General features: G+C 39.0%; 1 protein-coding gene across 10 annotated transcripts in view; it reads right to left on the bottom strand.

Annotated features, from left to right (window-relative positions):
• MAST4 (microtubule associated serine/threonine kinase family member 4) overlaps window positions 1-23,103 on the bottom strand; it is a 603,242-nt gene that overhangs the window by 55,481 nt on the left and 524,658 nt on the right. For 9 of the 10 annotated variants that reach the window (XM_081518402.1, XM_081518403.1, XM_081518404.1 and 6 more), the window contains 6 exons: window positions 21,878-21,956; window positions 15,537-15,694; window positions 13,254-13,329; window positions 11,154-11,363; window positions 9,074-9,175; window positions 3,042-3,174 (listed from right to left, as the gene is read on the bottom strand). In XM_081518402.1, the coding sequence (XP_081374528.1) occupies window positions 3,042-3,174; window positions 9,074-9,175; window positions 11,154-11,363; window positions 13,254-13,329; window positions 15,537-15,694; window positions 21,878-21,956 (758 nt within the window). The remainder of the gene's footprint in view (window positions 1-3,041; window positions 3,175-9,073; window positions 9,176-11,153; window positions 11,364-13,253; window positions 13,330-15,536; window positions 15,695-21,877; window positions 21,957-23,103) is intronic. The other variant, XM_081518401.1, reaches the window with a different exon arrangement.

Below are 23,103 nucleotides of genomic sequence, written 5' to 3'. Positions count from 1 at the left end.
ATTTAATTGTTCAACCAATACTGGAATGCATCCCTGAGTTTATATAAGAAAATGAGAAAACCTAACTCATTTTATGGTTTGTTTTGATTTTTATACTTAAGAAGAAAAAAATGAAACACGTTTTATTAAAAAAAAGAACATGAAAGAATTTTCTCCAAAACTTTGACAGGGGGTTATCTCTAAATGGCAGGATCACAAATCATTTGAATTTTCTAATTTTAAAAAATCAAACAAGTGTAATAAAAAGTTACAACTTTTAGTTACATATTCATGTTCTTATAAATATAATCATCCTTTTCTTGAGAGAGATTACATATAAAAGATATGAAGCAAAGCAACACTAGAGTGTTGCCTTTAGAGAAAAATTAACTCCAGAAATTAAAATAACTGGAGATTGACACTATACCAGGTTACTCATAGAGGAAACTCAGGAATTAAAAATGAGCTCAGTAAAAACTGTGTGCTTTCTTTGTGTCATTCAAATGAGTCAACATCCTATGTGGCTAGCACTGTGAATTTATGGACTAGGAGGTAAACTATAATGTATTCAGTTGGAGGGGCTCAAAGTATGCATTTGTGTGTCATGTCTGACTCTTTGCAATCCTATGGACTATATGCTGCCAGGCTCCTCTATCCATGGAATTCTCCAGGCAAGAATACTGGAGTGAGTAGTAGCCATTCCCTTCTCCAGGGGATCTTCCCCAACCCAGGGATCGAACCTGGGTCTCTCGCACTGCAGGCAGATTCTTTACTGCCTGAGTCACCAGGGGAGCCCCAAAACAGCAACAGCAGCTAACACTTATTAAGCATTATTATACATCTCTTGCCTGGAAAATCCCATGGACGGAGGAGCCTGGTAGGCTGCAGTCCATGGGGTCGCTAAGAGTCAGACACGACTGAGCGACTTCACTTTCACTTTTCCCTTTCATGCACTGCAGAAGGAAATGGCAACCCACTCCAGTGTTCTTGCCTGGAGAATCCCAGGGACAGGGGAGCCTGGTGGGCTGCCGTCTATGGGGTCGCACAGAGTCGGACACGACTGAAGTGACTTACCAGCATACATCTTGGGTACAGAGGTGAACTCATACAATCCTAAAACAACCGTATGAAGAGGTGCCATTATTCAGTTTTTAGGGAAAGCACTGAGGCACGAGGAAGCTCATCCCAGTGTGATCAGGGTGACTCACCTACAGTGCTGACACTCTGGGCAGTCCCATGCTAGACCCTCACTTCTAACCCTCAAAAGTCAAGCTTTAGGTCTGCCAGTGTCCATGATGACAAGAAGGCAAACATACATAGATAAGAGTTTGCCATAATCACGTTTTAAGTGATTATGGCAAACAGATTAAAAATTATCCTTGGATCTGAATCCAGAAAATTAAAAAGTTAAAAACACAACTCCTACTGATAAATTTGTATAACTAAAACATGAAACTTGTCAAAAATCAGTGTTAAACATTTTTTAAGACTATAAAGGTATATTAATGGGCCTCAGATTATTCCCCTATCAAAGGTTCGGTCTACAGCGATATTTCCTGCCAGGTAAGAAAACTGTGAAGAGCTCACTCAGTCTACAATTCAAGGGCTGACACAACCTTAACTCTACCAGCGTGAAGAGTCACTATAATACACTTTGACAGCCTCCCCCACTCCAATTATTTTCATAAAAAAACAAATTAAAAGATGGTTCTGTTTTAAATAGAGTTGCTGCTAAATAACTATTATCTGGGAAATACATATTATTTGTAAGCAGTGGGTAGTAATGGAATGGAACCAAGAGTCAGCTTTTGAAGCAGGAAGCTAAGGCATCATTTTGTAATGCCTGAAGAGATTTTTAAAACTCATCTAAATACCATTAAACATCTGCCCTTTTTATTTCATTGATTTAAACCATTTCTGAAGACTCATGATTCAAAAAGGTAAAGATGGTAATTTAAAAGCCGTGGGGAAAAATCTCTCCCCAGGGAACTTTTCAGAAAAGCAGCCACCAGTCTCCGATAAGTGATGAATCTGTTGTGGTATTGCTTTCAGTACAGTCTAAATTTATCTGGCATTATCTCCCCGTAATGCATGCATCATTTCACTGGAAGCAAAGATTCGATGGCCATAAGAGCAGACAAAGCGGGGGAAATAGGAGAGCGGGCAGAGAGCAGCAGGTTCCCTGGCTATAGATGGGAACATATCTGTGCCAACAGTTAGCATCATCACAAACAATTTAGCAAGATAAACACTGTTTGCAAATTCAATTTAATGAACCAGGAAGACAGTTTTGAACAAAGGAGTCTATGATTGTTTTTGAGTCTTTTCAGGCAGTATATAACCTAAGTGTTTTAAATGACAATCCCAAACAATAATGAACAGGAAAAGGTGGTGACAGGGGTGGTTTGCCAATATCAGATTGGAAAAAAAAAAACAGAGAACAGCTCACTAACAGGGTGCTTCCCCTTCTCTGCATTTAATAGCAGGAGACTTTTTTTTTTTTTGAATCAAGCAGAAATCCTTGCTTAAGTTCTAGAAAGACTTCTCTCTCCAACTGGCTCCCCAGTATACATATAATAATATATATATATTACTATTTTTCATACTTTTCTGAGACAAGTAAGTAAAAATAGATTTACAAACACTGCACCTGACTTAAAGTTAATCACCAGTTATCAGTTACGTTACTCCTCAGTTACACTGAAATGTCACTTTTAAAGTAAATGCAATTAATTTCTTTACCAACATTGTGCACCCCTGAGAAGAATCCAGTAGTGCTTTGCAGGAGAAACAATACCCAGAGAAGATGGAAATCTAAACCTTCCTGGAAATAAGTTTCAGGCTGAGAAGCCTTCAGGATTTCAAGGTTTCTTCCCTACTCTAGGCAAACACAAAATTTGATTTAGAGCCCTTTCCTTTGCATCACAATTCGCCCCCAGATTTGGCCTTTTCACCAGATAGAGCCAAAACATGAAGAAAAAGGAAAAATTTGTCACTAAGTTCTTCAATGAGGCCATGATGCATAAGCAGATAAAAGGTCAACCCAACCAGGTACCACTCACCTTCCAAAGGATCTTTATTGAGGCCAAGCTGGCTAATGATATACCTGGGAATGTCAGTTTTAATACCCTGTCCTTCTTTGGCATGGCCTTCTGCTGCTTCCAATAGGTAGTAAAATTCTTCAGGATCAAATTCCTAACAGAAGACAAACACAGATGTATACTTTTTTGAGCCAAAATTGTCTAACGTTTTATTGCATAAACCCCATTCACAGTGAAATTGCTGGATACATATGGTTGTAAGTTATTTATACTGAAAGAAGGCAAAAGGATTACTTCATTTAACAAGCATATAATTTTCAGGTCATATTCAAAGCCTAATCATATTCTAAGACATTTAAATACTTGGTAACCTAAAGATAATTTCCATTTCCAATTTCCTTGTAATGTGACTTTGAAGGTACCAGGCTCCACTTAAGCTATCTATCCTACTGAAAATGAGCAGGTCTGAATGTTTAATTGTGCCATTTTAGAAAAGTTTTAAAAATCCATGAATCTCTTTCCAAGAGATTCAGTTTCTCTCTCTGCACAAAGAACCTAAGAAGTAATATGAGAATGCATTTTTCTGAAAAGTTTTGAAGGAAACTCCACTAGTGTAGAGGTGTCCAAAAATATTAGAAAGAAAAATCTCAAAATTACTACTTTTATCACTGAACTCTAAAATTATGCTATTAATATTCACATGATATGAACATTAAGAAAGAAAATTACAAAGTTAGTACTTCCGGTTACCTCTTTGTAAAAATTTGGTAACATTCTCTTAAGTAGTTTACCTTCTTTGGCTGGCTGTTGCTTCTAAATGAAAAGGCATGCTACAAATGGAGTAAAGCCAAACCAACGTCCACACTCAGTACCCTTTACAGAAACCTAAAACCAGAGACAAGGCAAGATTGGAACTACAGGCCTAAGATGAAAGGTTGGGAGAAATATTCCCTAAAATTCTCAAACTCCAGTTTCATCTGAGCTTTAAACGGCTCAAAAAGCAGGTTGCTCGTTTCTATCTTTAATGGGCTACATGGACCTTTACTGCTTCTCTTCTGATTAAGATTGATTACTGTAAAAAGTCATTTCCTCTCTGAAGGCAACATCTCTCTTAGCATGTCTGCTGCTGTCCAGAGAAGCAAATTTCAATGCTGAATGGTATTTTCCCCCAAACTGAACAACTGCAGGAAGTACAAGCCAGTGGTGCATAATTCAAAAGGTACGACGCAAAGAGCCGGGGGCGGTGGCGAGAGGAGTTACCCCAGGGCCAAGGAGCAGCGGCTACGTGGGCACAGGAGGAGGCTACGTGGGCACAGGAGGATCGAGAGGAGTTACTCCACATTCAAGGTCAGGAGGGGCCATCGTGAGTAGATACCCCTTGTCCAAGGTAAGGAGCAGTGGCTGCGCTTTGCTGGAGCAGCCGTGAAGAGATACCCCACATCCAAGGTAAGAGGAACCCAAGTAAGACGGTAGGTGTTGCGAGAGGGCATCAGAGGGCAGACACACTGAAACTAAAATTACAGAAAACTAGCTAATCTGATCACACAGACGACAGCCTTGTCTATCTCAATGAAACTAAGCCATGCTGTGTGGGGCCACCCAAGATGGATAGGTCATGGTGGAGAGGTCTGACAGAATGTGGTCCACTGGAGAAGGGCATGGCAAACCACTTCAGTATTCTTGCCTTGAGAACCCCATGAACAGTATGAAAAGGCAAAAAGATAGGACACTGAAAGATGAACTCCCCAGGTCGGTAGGTGCCCAATATGCTACTGGAGATCAGTGGAGAAATAACTCCAGAAAGAATGATGGGATGGAGCTAAAGCAAAAACAATACCCAGCTGTGGATATGGCTGGTGATAGAAGCAAAGTCCGATGCTGTAAAGAGCAATATTGCATAGGAACCTGGAATGTTAGGTCCATGAATCAAGGAAAATTGGAAGTGGTCAAACAGGAGATGGCAAGAGTGAACGTCGACATTCTAGGAATCAGTGAACTAAGATGGACTGGAATGGGTGAATTTAACTCAGATGACCATTATATCTACTACTGTGGGCAGGAATCCCTTAGAAGAAATGGAGTAGCCATCGTGGTGAACAAAAGAGTCCAAAATGCAGTACTTGGATGCAATCTCAAAAACGACAGATTGATCTCTGTTCGTTTCCAAGGCAAACCATTCAATATCACGGTAATCCAAGTCTATGCCCTGACCAGAAACACTGAAGAAGCTGAACTTGAATGGTTCCATGAAGACCTAAAAGACCTTCTAGAACTAACACCCAAAAAAGGTGTCCTTTTCATTATAGGGGACTGGAATGCAAAAGTCGGAACTCAGGAAACACTTGGCGTAACAGGCAAATTTGGCCTTGGAGTACAGAATGCAGCAGGGCAAAGGCTAATAGAGTTTTGCCAAGAGAACGCACTGGTCATAGCAAACACCCTCTTCCAACAACACAAGAGAAGACTCTACACATGGACATCACCAGATGGTCAACACCGAAATCAGACTGATTATATTCTTTGCAGACAAAGATGGAGAAGCTCTATAAAGTCAGCAAAAACAATACCGGGAGCAGACTGTGGCTCAGATCATGAACTCCTTATTGCCAAATTCAGACATAAATTGAAGAAAGTAGGGAAAACCACTAGACCATTCAGGTATGACCTAAATCAAATCCCTTATGACTATACAGTGGAACTGACAAATAGATTTAAGGGACTAGATCTGATAGACAGAGTGCCTGAAGAACTACGGACAGAGGTTCGTGACATTGTACAGGAGACAGGGATCAAGAACATCCCCATGGAAAAGAAATGCAAAAAAGCAAAATGGCTATCTGAGGAGCCCTTACAAATAGCTGGGAAAAGAAGAGAAGTGAAAAGCAAAGGAGAAAAGGAAAGATATTTCCATTTGAATGCAGAGTTCCAAAGAATAGCAAGGAGAGATAAGAAAGCCTTCCTCAGTGATCAATGCAAAGAAATAGAGCAAAACAACAGAATGGGAAAGACTAGAGATCTCTTCAAGAAAATTAGAGATACTAAGGGAACATTTCATGCAAAGATGGGCTCGATAAAGGACAGAAAAGGTATAGACCTAACAGAAGCAGAAGATATTAAGAAGAGGTGGCAAGAATACACAGAAGAACTGTACAAAAAAGATCTTCACAACCCAGATAATCACGATGGTGTGATCACTCACCTAGAGCCAGACATCCTGGAATGGGAAGTCAAGTGGGCCTTAGAAAGCATCACTACGAACAAAGCTAGTGGAGGTGATGGAATTCCAGTTGAGCTGTTTCAAATCCTGAAAGATGATGCTGTGAAAGTGCTGCACTCAATATGCCAGCAAATCTGGAAAACTCAGCAGTAGCCACAGGACTGGAACAGGTCAGTTTTCATTCCATTCCCAAAGAAAGGCAATGCCAAAGAATGCTCAAACTACCGCACAATTGCACTCATCTCACATGCTAGTAAAGTAATGCTCAAAATTCTCCAAGCCAGGCTTCAGCAATACGTAACTTCCAGATGTTCAAGCTGGTTTTAGAAAAGGCAGAGGAACCAGAGATCAAATTGCCAACATCCGCTGGATCATCGAAAAAGCAAGAGAATTCCAGAAAAACATCCATTTCTGCTTTATTGACTATGCCAAAGCCTTTGACTGTGTGGATCACAATAAACTGTGGAAAATTCTGAAAGAGATGGGAATACCAGACCATCTGACCTGTCTCTTGAGAAACCTGCATGCAGGTCAGGAAGCAACAGTTAGAACTGGACATGGAACAACAAACTGGTTCCAAATAGGAAAAGGAGTACGTCAAGGCTGTATATTGTCACCCTGCTTATTTCACTTATATGCAGAGTACATCATGAGAAACGCTGGGCTGGAAGAAACACAAGCTGGAATCAAGATTGCCGGGAGAAATATCAATAACCTCAGATATGTAGATGACACCACCTTTCTGTCAGAAAGTGAAGAAGAACTAAAGAGCCTCTTGATGAAAGTGAAAGAGGAGAGTGAAAAAGTTGGCTTAAAGCTCAACATTCAGAAAACTAAGATCATGGCATCTGGTCCCATCACTTCATGGGAAATAGATGGGGAAACAGTGGAAACAGTGTCAGACTTGGTTTTTTGGGGCTCCAAAATCACTGCTGATGGTGACTGCAGCCATGAAATTAAAAGACGCGTACTCCTTGGAAGGAAGGTTATGACCAACCTAGACAGCATATTTAAAAGCAAAGACATTACTTTGCCAACAAAGGTCTGTCTAGTCAAGGCTATGATTTTTCCAGTGGTCATGTATGGATGTGAGAGTTGGACGGTGAAGAAAGCTGAGTGCCAAAGAATTGATGCTTTTGAGCTGTGGTGTTGGAGAAGACTCTTGAGAGTCCCTTGGACTGCAAGGAGATCCAATCAATCCATCCTAAAGGAGATCAGTCCTGGGTGTTCATTGGAAGGACTGATGTTGAATCTGAAACTCCAATACTTTGGCCACCTCATGTGAAGAGTTGACTCATTGGAAAAGACCCTGATGCTGGGAAGGATTGGGGGCAGGAGGAGAAGGGGACGACAGAGGATGAGATGGTTGGATGGCATCATAGACTCGATGGACATAAGTTTGGGTAAACTCCGGGAGTTGGTGATGGACAGAGAGGCCTGGAGTGCTGCGATTCATGGGGTCACAAAGAGTTGGACACGACTGAGCGACTGAACTGAACTGAACTGAACACAAAGAGCAGGAAAAAAAAAAAAAACAGTCTTCCTTCTGCTGGTATCTGGCAGTCACGTGGTTCTCCTCCCTAGAGGCATCCGGAGTATTTTGCTTTCCCTTTATTCTTACAGAGACACTCAAATGCTGAATGGTGTTTTTGAGTCTAGGAGTCTAAGAGTCCCTGCACTGATGGCAAGACTTCCTCCACCATATGCCTACCTTCCTCCTCTAGACTTACCCTCTACCACATTTCACTATGCACTGGTATAAGTTTATGAGGCTGTAAACGTTTCACTGTTATAAAAAAATCCACGAATCTTAATTACAATAAGAATAAAACCAAAATAATATCACCAAGTATGTATATGTGTGTGTACATGTAAAATTCTGAAAAGCTGTACTGTTCGCAGTGTTATAAATATCAATACTCTAATGGCTTGTGTACTTAAAAGTGAGTTTTGATACTACATGAAGCCCCATGAAACTATTCTTTTGTTTGAACCCTCATTTTTGTTCAGTGTTGACTGACATTTCAATCAAAACAACATAAAATAAAGTAAAGATTTTCAAACAGGAAAATGGTCACTGACTAAAGAAAGTATAATTGATAAAACAAACTAATCATGGAAAGTCTCATTCCTTGAGGTCTGGATAAGGCCCTACTGTATTCTCCAAATGGGCTGCTGACAAGCCCTTATTTCGAACATGCCACATTTCAAAAGTAAGAGTTATAACCACAGGTTACCACTTATCCTCGCTCTGATTCCCCTTTCTCTGCATCTTGGCACCTCCAGGAAAGTGAGGCACAGTGAATGTCTTGAATCAGCCCGAACACAGAAATTATGCTGAGATAAAGTCAAGTGCATTATTCATGATCAATGTTTTAGGTTTGACCAGAATGTGATAATGACCATCTCTTAATGCAACACAAGTCCTATAATTTTACCAAAAACCAGAGAAGGAAAGCACGGATGTTGTCATCAACATTCACGAGTTGCTGTTCCTCTTGACCCTTTCTGGGCTTCCCTGGTGGCTCAGACTGTAAAGAGTATGCCTGCAATGTGGGAGACCTGGGTCTGATCCTTGGGTTTGGAAGATTTCCTGGAAAAGGAAGTAGCAACCCACTCCAGTATTCTTGCCTGGAAAATCCATGGAAGAGGAGCCTGGCAGGGTACAGTCCATGGGGTCTCAAACAGTCGGACATGACTGAGCGATTTCATTTTCTATTTCTTGACTCTTTCCATTTAGCTGTTTCTGAAGCCAAATGCAACTGGAGCTTTCGAGTGGTCCCTGCTTTCCCACAGTTAACAATAAATAACAAAGTCACCTCGAGGGACAACTCACCAGGCACTCTAATAAGCGAGCAGGGCGGGCGATAACAATCAGGATCTTTCGAACTAGTTGTTTAATAAATGCCAGCTCTCCACTTTCTGAACGATTGTGAGCCTATGAGGAAGCAATGAAAAGAATGATGAGAGAGTTGCTCCATTAAATGGGAAAGAAAGTCAGCAAAGCATGCTAATTAGATAACTGAAAATATTCAAAAACTAAGTGACTTAGAACATACTTTTAAAAGATTGATAAGCAGACATTATCTCTACATAAACGGACGCTACTAAACGTCTAGATCTACAAAATGGCTCCATTAGCTACATTTTAATTGCAAAACGTTGATTTATTCTCTGAGTTAAAAATCAAACATTAGGGCTCTTAATGTGATCTATGAATGAAAGAGACATTAAAGGTTTATGACACATCAAGTACATGATATAAGCAGAGTGGATAGTTGATGAGGAACCTTGATTTTCCAGATACAACTGGAGAAGCTGTATGCTGCTTATATCAAATGTTAGGTGAATAATTAAATCAAATGCAACTTTTCCAAAATGTAGGCAGAGAAACTATACACAAACAAAAACAAAACAGTTAACATTTAAAAAAAATAGAGAAAATGACCATTGGGGGATGATTATAAAATAAAACATGTTTAAAGACAACCAACTAGCAACTATAACTACAGATCCTGATGGTGCTCTTTATGTTACACATATATATACTCCTCTGCCCAAGAGAAAAATTTCTCTAAAAGTCAACAGTTAATCTATTATATGGTGCATTCAAATGATTTTTTGAAACCCTAAGATTTTTTTCTGATTGCCATGAAACAGCTTTCCAATTCTATCATATAGAAACAAAATTAAGTGGGGTATTTCAATGCAAAGAGCTTCGGCTATGGATTCAAGCCTTCACAGGGAAAGCCTATAAAGGAATGAACCACACAACTTAACTGGTAATTATAATAATATCCTGATACAGGACTGAGAAATTAAGGAAAAGATATCTCACAGAGGTAAATACATTTTTATTGTAATCTGTAGTAGAATTGGTCTATGACACATTGGAAATTGACAATGAAACCCCATGATACAGTGTTCACACAAAGATAATCTGAGAAAAACTGCCTCTTTGGGCTACAAAAGGTTGAAATGTGAGAAATGGGGACAGGGCACAGAACTCTGTTGGGAGGTTTAGATGGGAAAGGGAAGAAAAATAGTGGCTGCCTGTCAGAGGACTGTCTCATCTTGCCACAACTAAATTCAGTATGAGCAAGGACAGATGGATTCCTAGAAAACTAGGATGCCAATATTTTCATTCAGTTCCATGCAATTATTTACATAATCATCCTTAAGAGAAAACCACCTACGGTTTTATTTACATGGGCATAATGTATGAAAATGGGATACAAAAATACAATATATCCAAATATATAGGCTAAATAGGTTTTACTTGTAGGCTGTGGCTGATCAATTTCAATCAGGACAGCAATATGATGCACTAATTCCATCCTACCATGCACACTCCCTTCCTGTCTGGGGTGTTATCAGGAGCTAGGCATGCAAGTGTTAGGCCTGGAAGGGGCCTGTGTTTATCTGTCATTTTAGAAATTGAATATTTTGTTAGAAGAAATATTGACACCAATGAAAACCCAATACCACATGCAGGTTAATTAACAGGACACATGGCCTGAAAGAAGCCAGCAATTTTCCATTTAGCTTTTCCAGATATTAGAACTAGACAGCATCATCAAATAATGCACATACATACAGGCAATTTATAACTTTATGGTTAAGGAGGGGGAAAAAAAAATCACTGCTTCAGAATCCTTCACAATCCACTTATCCAACAGCCATAGATTGCTGGGTCCCAAGGTTCCTGTAAAGGTTATTATATTAACTTTCTATTACTCTAAATGTTGACCAGAATCAATTTATAGCAAGTAGCAATCAATTTTTTCTTCTTCTTTGCTTCTCTGTAATATGAACTCCATCTCATGGTTGAAACTTGTTAGGCAAATGCACTCATAAAATTTGTCTTTTTTCAGGGTAAAAGCAAAACAAATCAAAAGACTTTATAAGGTCCATACCTCCTGTAGCAACTTATCTAATTTGTGCTGTAATTCAAGGAAGTATCGTGAGGTGATGAGACCCTGGTGGGATTTATCCAAACAATCGCGAGCCAGTTCAATAATCTGATGGTGAGTGAAGCTAAGCACTCCATCTGCAAGGGGGAGAACGTGGTCTGGAGAGTAGCTGGTGATGATTTCCTTTAGGCGCTCTTCCATCTGAGCTGTAGCCTGTTCACAGAAGACATGCACACACAGACATAATACAAGGAAACACAAATAGGTAAACAGTACAATCATCCCATTTATCTAGTATTTTTGGAGACCTCTAGAAGTTATCAAATAGAATTCTAGAAATTAAATTTAAAAGAAGCCTCACTTCTGTATGATACTATAAAATGCTACATTCATATATGTCATTATACATGTGTCAAAACCTACAGAATATACAAAACAGGAGTGAACCCTAATGTAAACTATGGACTTTGGGTGATTACAATGTGTCAGTATTGGTCTGTCAGTGATAACAAATGGACCACTCTGGGACCAGGGGTGTGTGTAGGGGGATGTTGATAAGAGGGGGTTGTGTAGGTATGGGGTCAGGGAGCATTTGGGAACTCTCTGTACTTTCTGTTCAACTTTGCCATGAATCTAAAACTGCCTTAAAAATATAAAGTCTATTTGAAAAAAAAAAAGAAGAAGAAGAAGCCTCACCAAGTGGAAAAAGAGGTATATACGAGAAACTGAATCTCCCAGGGTGATAATTACTTCTTTTCTATGCCCTATCAAATGTAAAATGGTCCATGTAAGCTTCTCCAACTAACTCAGTATCTGTGAATTGCTGTGCTGTCATTTCAGATCTTGGGCTCTTTCAGATAGTTTGCCAAAAATATCAAATACTTACAGCTCTGTTTTTACCTATTCAAAAATCAAAGCTGAAGTTACAGTTCCATAGTATGGGCCAACAGTTTGCTCTTTTGGCTGTATTTTAATGTTCCAGGAACAAGCATCTCATACCATCAATACCTTTTCCTCAAAAAGCTACATCTTGGGCAAAAGGTCAAAGGGATTCCCTTGACTACATAAATCTAAAATTTCCTTTCCAGTTTTTATTTCATTCTCTGGGATCCCCGATTGCCTAATCAGTATTCCTTGCTTGCATTTATTGTATATGCTGGGAGATTCCCTCTGCCTCCTGTTCCTTTCTAAAATCCTAACCAGTATTAACTAGTAAAGTCAGGATCTGTTTCCCTGGTGAACAAGTGACATGTGATAAATGGCTAAAACGACCATAATCAATGACATCAATGGTGGGTTCGTTACAAATAATAAGTACTCTACTCCTGATTTATGAAGCCGAGGATTTCCTTTTGCTCTCTTGCCTAGGGTTACAAAGGTGATAAGGGGAGGAACAGGGACAGAATGGAGCGATTGTTTCTCCCAAATGTGTAGAAACACGCTGGTGGAAAAGCCATGGAGACCAGGTGATGGGGACTAGAAGACAGAAGCTCTTTGCAGCCAGGGCAACTGGCATCAACCCATCTCCAAAGGCTCTCTGATTCAGTCTGAATTCTACTGGCCTGTCTAATGGGGAACACTGCAATTGGACTTTCCTTCTGAATAAAGAGGATTAGACTTACAATTGCTAAAGAGATTGGAAGCCACAGAAAAGAAAATTTAGGTGAAAAAAATAAAAGACTTTTGTGACATATGCCAATCTACAGGCTTTGAGGAAGCTGAACAGTCTCTGCTGGACTATACAGCAGCAGGCCCAGAATGGGCAGAAGGAGCCCCCAGGGGAGCCCCAGAGTCTAGTGGCCTTTCAAAGCAGTCGCTCACAGAGCATCTCACCAGCACCCCCATCTCCAACTCGTCACAGTGGGTAGGTGAACCAATGGGATTTACTTTACAGCCATTTCAGTCCACAGAATGTGTGGCTAACTCTCAGCAGCTTTTAAAAAGGCTTAGTGATTTTATCTTTCTAAAGAAGGCTACAGTGCTATTTTATGCAAATCATGACTGGACTGGACCATTACTTCCCTTGACAAAACCACCTTACAGACGCTAAACCTATGTTGCCTGTTCGTTTAGATGCTAGACATCTTCAATTCAATTCATTACCTTTGGGAACCTTTCTTTGTAGACATGGTTCATCATAATTATTTCATGGTCACAGCAGGCAGGAGAACGTCCAGGGCTGCAAGCAAAGCAAATTACCCTTTTAAACTTGCCACAGCATGAAATGAAAATAAGTTTTTTATTTATAAACAATGGGTTGCAACAAAAGCACTATGCAGGCTTTGTAACAAAAGTATATTAGGTAATAAACCACAAAATCACTCATTAGCTCACACAAACACACACACATATACTCACAAACACAGAGAAACCCTGAATACAACTCAAAAAGAAAGCTCCAGAAGTAGAATGCTGAAAATTAACTATAGGTACAATATAAAAGTTCATAAAACATTCTTAAGTTGCAATTACATTTTGTATGTAGCATGTGCTTGAGTGGTTCCAGAAACCAATGAATGAACTGGGATATAAAAGAGTACAAACAGCAATGTCCAGGGCACGCTGCACTGTCTAATTTCACACTTTTATCATACACCTGCGCTCTGCCATGTGCCCCTGAAGAGATTTAAGAGTTTTCCACAGCACAGGTGTCACCATCGAAATCCATTTTCTAGCTGGGATTGGGATGCTGAGGTAGGCACCGTGTGAGTATGAAACAGAAGCACACAACTCGGAGTTTTTTTTTATTTCAATAGTAGGCTCCTGCTCCTTCCTAGTGGTAACACGGTTGGGTAACTGCAGTGTGACTTTATGTATTCCTGAGAAGATATAGCTGCTTGCACTAGCTATCTGGTGAACTCCTTTCATAATACCAAAAATGGCACCCATGTGGTAAAATACAATGGTTCTAAATGAATTCATAACATTTTATTCCATATCTCAAAATAATCTAACACTATTACACCATGTGGCTATGTTTACTATATGGCACTAAGAAGGTACAAAGGAAAAAAAAAAGAAAACCCTTCTCAGCAAACTCTGATTTTCAGCTGAACATGTGACAAACTATATTTCATAATAAACCTTCATATCAAAGCAGACCAGTTCTATATACCATGAAGATCTCATATTCATATCAAAGCAGACCAGTTCTATATACCATGAAGATCTCATATTCTGGAGGACCCAGAGATGGGCTACCCTGCTCCCCCTGCAGAGAAGGACCTGTTGTCCCAGCTGGTGGGGCTGTAGAAGCCTTCAGCTGTCAGTCCCTCTGGATATGGCCTCAGATGCAGAGTCCCCTCAGCCTTCCCCAGTGGCTCCGTGGTAAAGAATCCACCTGCAAGGCAGGGGCTGCAGCAGACAGGATCGATCCCTGGGTCGAGAAGGTCCCAAGAAGAGGGGAATGGCTACCCACTCCAGTCCTCTTAACTGGAGAATTCCATGGACAGAGGAGCCTAGTGGGCTACAGTCCATGGGGTTGCAAAGAGTCAGACACCTCTGAAGCAACTTCACATGCACGCAGAACCCCCTCACCCAAGGCCAAGTCCTTCCCAGGCTACTACATTCCAGGACTGAGTGGAGATAGAAAGGAAGGGTCATTTGGTCCAGAGGGACAGCTCTGACGGGTCAAGTCATCCCCAGAACTCCCTATGGGGTTGACTGTGGTTGTCGGGCCTGCACAGCGGCTGGATTTCTCTTCTGCTCAATCCCACTACCCACTCCTTCCCCCCGACAGGTGTAATTCCAAAGCACTCCTTAATAAATATCTTCTTCTCTCTGTTAGAATCACTTTCAGAGGAGCCAAAGAGTGACATCTATTTTTTTCTGAGACAAGGCCAAAATAAAACCAGCCCTACTCAATGTCAAATGGACTACAGTTGGCACTGACAAAATACAAGGGACACAAAATCCTAATGGCTCACTCAAAATCCTGGAGAAATTTAGACTTGGGATGAGAAGGAAAAATCCAAGACCTGGGTGGATTTCCGTAAAAAGGAATCTGAATTCCAAATATGAACCGAACATGCTGCCCTTCCTTTTTAGCCAAGCTTCTTTGTAAAATATTAATTGATGTAACACCATAATTAGATGGTCTTGAAATTTCCAATGGCTAGAAGTTTCTCGGGTGGTCCTTAGAGTGCACTGTGGTTTCTGTTACCACAGCAATTAGCAACTTGTAAGAATTTAAAAGAAAAATAGTAAGCGGCCTTTCAATCATAATTTACTATATCATGTGTAGATGCAAAAAAAAAATCACGCTATATTTATAGTAGTTCATAAACCAATTAACACATATATGAATTAGCAGACCAGAAGTCTTTCCTTGAAATGGTTGAAAAGAGGTTATCCAACTAATAAAAAATTTCAATAAGGTCTACATACCTCAAACTTCGGGAACGGGGGCGCATGGGTGTGTTCCTGCATCTGTTCTCTGTGCTGATGCTTTCAGTGGTGCAAAAATGTTTTGATAAGAAGTGTAATTCATCTGGTGTCGGTTGATATGGTAACTGATGCAACTTCTCCTGGGAGGAACAGGATGACTACAACAAACCAAAGTGAGGTTTAATGACTATCTCAAAGAGAGATTCTTTAAATGAATATTAGATCACAGCACTAAATTTTGTCATATCACCATTTTATACTGCTTCCTTTCCATGTTATAATTACAATAGCTAGTGTGTACATGTATACCTTGATGTGATCTCTAGAGGTCTAGATGGCTACCATACTTTATCTCGCTTGTCTACAATTTCCTCAAAAATAGTTTACTCTCTGAAGAAAAACCATGGTCTGAAAATGGATGGGACCCAGTCAAAGCCAGAGCAAGAAAGTGACAACTGGAGTAAGAATTTGGGTGCAATAAATAAACACAGATTAGTTCTCAGCTGAGTGTGACATCCTCACTTCTAACACTTGCTATTCGGGTAAGTAACATAAAATTAATTCTATGATGTATAATCATAAATGAATTCTGTGATGTATAATCATAAATAAAGTAATAAGGTAATGAGATCTGTCTTTACAAAGCATGCTGTCCTTTGACGCGATTATCATCAATATGAGTCCTGGGTGAAAAGGGGATGGGAAAAGAAAATACTTGGCTCAGTAACGTCATTGCTTTAAAAACTGGGAATTAGAAATTTTTTCTGTGTTTTCTGACTTAACGCTATTTTTTTCTTTTTTAACAGCTTCAGTGGTGTTGAGTTTTTTAATCCCTTGAACCTAGATGTGCTCTCTGACAATCACTCAGCACTTAGAGAAAAGTAAGGTAGAAAAGGTGAATGGCTAAACAACACTGCTTTTAATCAACCTGAGAAATATAACTATTAAACAATGTGATTGCTTTTTTGCTTTTATTGAGAGGTAAATTCTTTAAGTGATTCTAACAAAAGAAATGAGAAATGTTTGAGTAATGGAAACACAGGTAGAATAAGCGTATTTTGAAAGATACCACTCATTTGAATATTCCATTCAAGCAGGGTTTTTTTTTTTATTTAAAAAAAAAAATGCCACATCAAGAGCACACTTCACAAACACTGCAGCACTACACTGCAGCAATTAGAAATTAATAGACTAAAGCTTTAAAATATCCTTATACCTTGAAATTATAAAATACTTTCTAAGTACATACTAAGACAAAGAGGAATTTTTACAATGTAATGAGATTATTTTATAAACCATAAAAATGAGAACACTACTAGAAAGACTTCTGAGGTAAGCCAGAGCTCTAGTCACAAAACACAAGTCTTAAATACTGTCACTATGAAAAAAGAAACAAAACACTCAAAGTCAACTCAAGAAATCAGTAAAAGAACAAGAGAAATCAATGCCAGCAGGAGAGATGCAGCAGCCGTAAAAGCAAAGATGACGAAATTAGCAAACAGAAAACCGGAATTAAGAATTTGTATATATGTCTCAAAGGTAAATCAATGTACACAATTCTGTAGCCAAGATTCAAAAACCCAGAGGTCTATTCATAAATTCCCAGTAATAATTTTTTGGTGGCAAGCCATCAATTGAACTGATGGAAAGCCATTTAAAATATGCATTTAATCCACTTGATGTGAATGTTAATTCAGGTTTGCCACAGAAATATTAATGTATTTGATTCTGAGTTGCTGGCCCAGTTGCTGCTGGGCTGTTATGTACAGTACAGGGAGGATCATGTTAACTTTGTAAAATGTGAAAATTAATTCTAGAACCACACCAGACTAAAGAGTGTCACATAAGGCATTATGAACCAGTGCTTACATGACAAGGACACAAGTGACTTTAGGGAGTGATTCCTTCTGAGGAGGAGGGAAGAGAAAAGGACTGTATGAGAAGGGCTTTATTTCTACTTTAATATTTTATTAATCAAAACAAAAGTTTATGTTAAAAATAGCTGTAGCAAATGTAATAAAATGTTTACAGGTGCTAACTCCAACAGGAGAATTTTGTGGTTATACCACATACATACCCATGTGACTGAACTCCACAGCAATGTGCCCAGGGCTTACTGATGGGGATATGTTAGAATGAATGATGAGGTGGGGAAAGTATTAGAGAAGTGAGAGGCAAAGGGCTTCTCTGGGGAGACAGCGTCTCTCCTCTCAGTTGGGACAAACAAGGTGTAAATGGGAAAAGGGTGACACTATCCTAGTGACATCCAAGTGACACTGGATGAGTTTATGGAACAGGGAACAACTGGAGGCTCTCCAAACGGCCTGGGAATTCAAAAGGTATCAAACAGGGCCTCCCAGAGTGAGTCACTAATGGACAACAGAGGATCAGTCCAGGAGTCAGTTCCAGCAAAGATCGGGGACTCAGAGGAGAACTTGTGACAGAGGCTGCAGGAGCTGTCCCTAGGGCCTCACAAGCTTACTGAAAAGACAGCTCTGCTGGTCAATACATCCTTGGAACAGCACTTTTACTAGAGTTTCAAGAATTAGTTGGGAATTCCTCAATAAATTAAGTCCCATGACTTTATATTTCTAGCATGCTCTCTAAATGTGGTGCCAGTAAGTCTCATCACCCAACTAGTTTGCATATATAACTTCTGACTACATCATAAATCAAATCCACTTTCAAAGAGTGAAGATTTACAAAAAGAACAGTGTTTCTAGTTCTCAAGGCAATTAGAAGAGTTTCCCCAAAATGTTGAGAGTAATGATATTCAAATAAACTAGTTTCCCAAGATAAGTATTTTGCAAAGGACAGTATTCATATGTATGTGTAGTTTTCCACTCAAAGTAGTATTATTTTTTAGTCAGACCTCAAATTTATAAGTATTTATATTTTTATTTTTATTCTTTCCCCCAGCAGAAAATAATTCATCTGTAAGAAATATATGGGAGATGTCTTCTGACTGCTGTAATTCTATATTACTTATTTTAAAATTAAAAATTATAATCTGAATATTACCTTGGAAGAGTTTCTCAAATTAATTTTAACTACAAAACTTGAAATTAAGAGAAGCAGCAATACTAAATATTCTGAGGAAGGACTGATTAACTTCATATGACCGAATCTTTTCAATTTCAGAATGAAGCATTTTAACACTTGGGAGTTTTGCAGTTTCTATAATACCCAAAGAACATGGTATTTACCTTTCAGCATTAGCAACTCTGGAACTCAGCTAACAACAAATATCTGTAAAACTTAAGCTGTATTTTCAAAGTGTTTGTGATTTTATCCGTATATATTCTGTATTTTTATTTAAAAAATAACCGAAATAATTTCTAACTGACTTAACCACAACCAGTTAACCCAGAAAATGAGACTCTAAAAGTGATTCAGTTAGACTTAGAAAAGAAAAAAATGCAACTCCTGAGCAGCTTTGCACAATTTTTTGTCCTAACATTTAAAGGGCAAGAACATAAAGAAACTGAAGAAAATGAGAAGCAGCATTCCAAATTTTCAATTATCATCTTCATCAATAGCCAATAAGGAGACAAAAATAACTGAACTTGTTAGAGCACCCACATTCCAAAAATCTAACAGTTCCTTATGTCTTTTGGTAAAGACAGTCATTTTGAAAGTTACAATTTGATTTTGAAGGGGAAAAGAGGAATATGAGATCCAGTTATATGATGCCACCTTCTCCAATAAAATAAACACCTAGGAGAAAAGATGCCTTACCTCTGGGCAGAAGCTGTTAGAAACACATAATACCTGTGTGTGACTAAACATTGTCTCAGAAAGCTTCCTCTTCAGGCATATACGTAAGTTAGGGACAGCAACGACATCATGACAGATGGTCAGATTTATTAATTATCAAGTTTGGTTTAAACAATACCTTGTGAATTCCTTTTTTAAAAAGTACCCAGGGTTGAGAAACTTACTGTATTCTTACTGCTACAACACAGGGGTTAGTAAACAGCCCCTCAGTTCATTCTCTGTGCCTCAGAGCTTTGAGCCATAAAATGATGAAAACAATGGCAACTACATTATAAAGTATGTTTTTACAAATAAATGAGAATTAAACAAGTCAATTAAATTTTCCAATTTAAAATTTTTTCATTTTTTTTCACATTTTTCATTTACAATTAAATGATCCAATGCATTGTAAATAGTGAGACTGGTACCTAGCACATAATAAGTGTTTATAAAAATATTTCTAAAGTACTTTGTACCAAATGGGGTCCACTTCTATGTAGCTCACCCTTGCTTTTTAGATTCACTTTTAAAAATGACATATGGTTTACTAGCTAGAGACAGAAGAAGAAAGATCCTGCAAGCTCCCCTGTTTTTCTTGTAAAAGAGAAACTTCTATATCCAAACTATAATAAGACTTGACTGCAGGGCAAAGCAAGGTGAAACAGTTAAAATAAAAAGGATTTGAAGTCAAGAAAGAAGATACAAATTTGGGGCATGGGGAGGGTTCAATGAGAGTATGTATGAGAATGGGACAAGTACTCTGTTTACTGGTGGTTGGATTCTAACTGGAGATGCTCACAAGTCTAGGGAAGAATACCACTTAAAATTCTTATTCTCTTTTTTGCTTTCTGGTTAATCAGTTTCAGCAATCATTTTCACACTGTGGTAACCAATGCTTTCAGATCTGAAACGTGGGTTAATAATAAACAATGATGCTTACTGCCACACAAAAAACAAGGGTGACTTTGTTCACCATTATTTAGTGACAATTCTATCCACTGAAACCATTCAAGAGTTTTGAACATCCTTTCCTGGATGTGAGGCTGAAGTGCCACTGAAACTATTCAAGGTTGCCAGGATGTTTCACAAAAACGATCTAAATGGACAATAAACTCACATACCACAACACAATGGAATAATGGATAGGAAAATAAATTATTGCTCCTCAATAAAACATTATAAGAAGATAGTAAAAGAAGATTGTAAAAATAATCCAACAGATTTTAACAGGCCAATGTTTTGCTCTAGAAAACCCATGTTACATTGCATCTGGAACTCTGGAAACATAAAATATAAGGCACTGGTGATATCAATTAAAGTTTATACATTTAATCACAGTTTCTTTTCAATTCACCGATATTAAGTGTGAACCTACATGCTTAGCACAGAACTGGGATTTATGGGGGGAAAAAAAAGATAGATATCCCTTTGCGATAAACCACAGATTTTGACAAAATGGAGATGGGAATGACTCAGAAGTGGCTCTAAAACCATCAGGTTCACATTCCTGGTTGGTATAAGAGCTTTCCCACTGCTCCATTAGGTATTTATTGATTGACCTACACTATATTCTAGGTCCTTCTAAATGACCACCAGCTTCTAAATCTCTGTAGAAGCCCTGTAGAAGGGGAGGGAGGTAGGGGAGGGATGGATGGGGAGTCTGGGGTTTAGCAGATGCAAACTATTATATAAAGAATGGATAAACAACAAGGTCCTACTGTATAGCACAGGGAATTATATTCAGTATCCTGGAATAAATTATAATGGAAAAGAATATAAAAAAGAATGTATATATGTGTATGTGTATAACTGAATCACTTTGCTGTACAGCAGAAATTAACACAATATTGTAAATCAACTATATTTCAATAAAAAAAGTAAAGTAAAAAAATAGAGCTCTGTGGAGACAAATATCCCACTATATCGCTAATTTAAATGGAGAAGGCAAGTATCTGAGCCACTGAATCACTTTCAGTAACTGCTAGGGCTCTTGCTGCAATGTTGTAGTTTGCGGCAACAGTATTCTTCTTCCTCTATCTTATTTCCATGGCTTCATCTTGTCTCTGTATTGATCTTAACTTACTGCTAAGTTCTTTTAATCTCTCCTTTAAAAAAAAGTTTTTATCCAGAAGGTACAAATTTAAGGCTTGCCATTTCTTTTCTTTGAAAGAGAAAAACAAAAGCAAAACAGAACTCTACATCTAGGCCATACAAGAAAAAAATGACCCAGGCCATCAAAGTTTAATGGCATTTTCAGTACTAATATCACTGGCATGGAACCAAATCAATAAAACCAGATTGTGTTCCCTCCCCTACCCCCAAACACCAAATGGTATTAAAACAAAAGCTCCCCGTCTCCTCCCAACTTGTGATCTGGGGACTCGCTCAATTTGTGCACCATAATTTAAAAGCTTGCAGCAAAGAGCAGGTCCTCTTTGTGTTTGTCAGCTCACCACTCGATGTGAAGTCTACTCGGAGGGGCAGACATGCAGAATTTATCCTCTCCTCCCTATCAGGGAACACCCCGAGAAAGTGCTGCCCATGCAAGAGCTCTGGGGTGTACGAGAGAAAAACTGGGCACTTACAGAGACCGTAGAGCTGGGAGTGTTTGTCCCATAGCCAGAGGAGGGGAGGGAAGCCAAGGACCAGCGGCGTCCATCAGTCCTGGTGAGAAAGTGCGATTAGCTTAGGCCAACACGGGAGTAGGGTTACACGGGAGCCCCAGGGAAACCGAGTGTTCTTAGTCGAACCAATGACACAAACACAGTCAGTGAGGATGTGGAAATGTTCAGCAAGGGCCAGAGTAAACAAACATTACACAGCAGGTTGACTTTTATTTAAACTGAATCAATACCCCCAAACAAGTAGAAAGTGAATGGGTTGATCCATACTATTGATCTCTCACTAATACACTTTGACAAAATGAATACCAGGGATAATTACATTGGTCGGACTCAGCAGATTCAGATGACTAAAAATAGAAAGGCAGGAGGAAAAACACTCGTATGTGGAGACTGATAACTGGGGCCACGATCTTTGGAAGGGCTTGAATTCCGACATGGTATGAGAGCCCCGGGGGACTTCCACCCCATCCCAAAGACTTTCAGCTTATTACTTTCGAGAGAGCAATCCTACTCATCACACCAAAGGAAGGAAAGGATCAGGGGACTCATGGCCGGCTCAAGCCTTAAGTGGCAAATAACTTTAGCACTAAGAAAGTGACTGACCTTGTGCTCAGAATCTCTTAAGAGTTATTACCTTCTGACATGACCTGGCTTTATAAAGTGTTCCAGCAAATGCCTCTTTCAGAGTTTATGAGCGTGCAGCCCAGCTCTGGCCAGTGACAGAGAGCGAAGAAAGAAAATTCTCCACTAGTGGTAGAAGCTAATGCAGAGTAAAGTGACCTGCGCTAGTCACAGAGGTGAAGCTGTCAAGAGTCTTAATACAATGTGTTTTTTATCCCCAAATGGCAACAGGATGGATAGCTTCTAGGTTGAACTCTATAGTTATTAATTAGGGTCATTACAAGGGTCTCAGATGAGTTGTCAAAGCAGTGAAGACAATCCTGTTGCTAAAGTAGGATTACTTTATTAGCAATAATAAAATAATTATTTTATTAGCAATTTTGAATAGGACTATGCCTTCAAAATCACATAACACAGTGAAGACAAATATACACACATTTGCCATGGGGAGAAAAGGAAAAACACACTTTTCATAAGAGCTATAATGCATTCTTTGACCATATGTAGCCTTTTTGTAACTCATGATTTATATTAATTTACCAAGTAAGAGGTAAGAGTAGACCAAA

Source organism: Giraffa tippelskirchi, chromosome 8, assembly GCF_054371585.1.
Source record: "Giraffa tippelskirchi isolate mGirTip1 chromosome 8, T2T-mGirTip1v1.2.pri, whole genome shotgun sequence".
Classification (NCBI taxonomy): Eukaryota; Metazoa; Chordata; class Mammalia; order Artiodactyla; family Giraffidae; genus Giraffa; species Giraffa tippelskirchi.
Note: the sequence above shows the minus strand (reverse complement) of the source record. Positions and strands in the feature narration are given on the sequence as shown.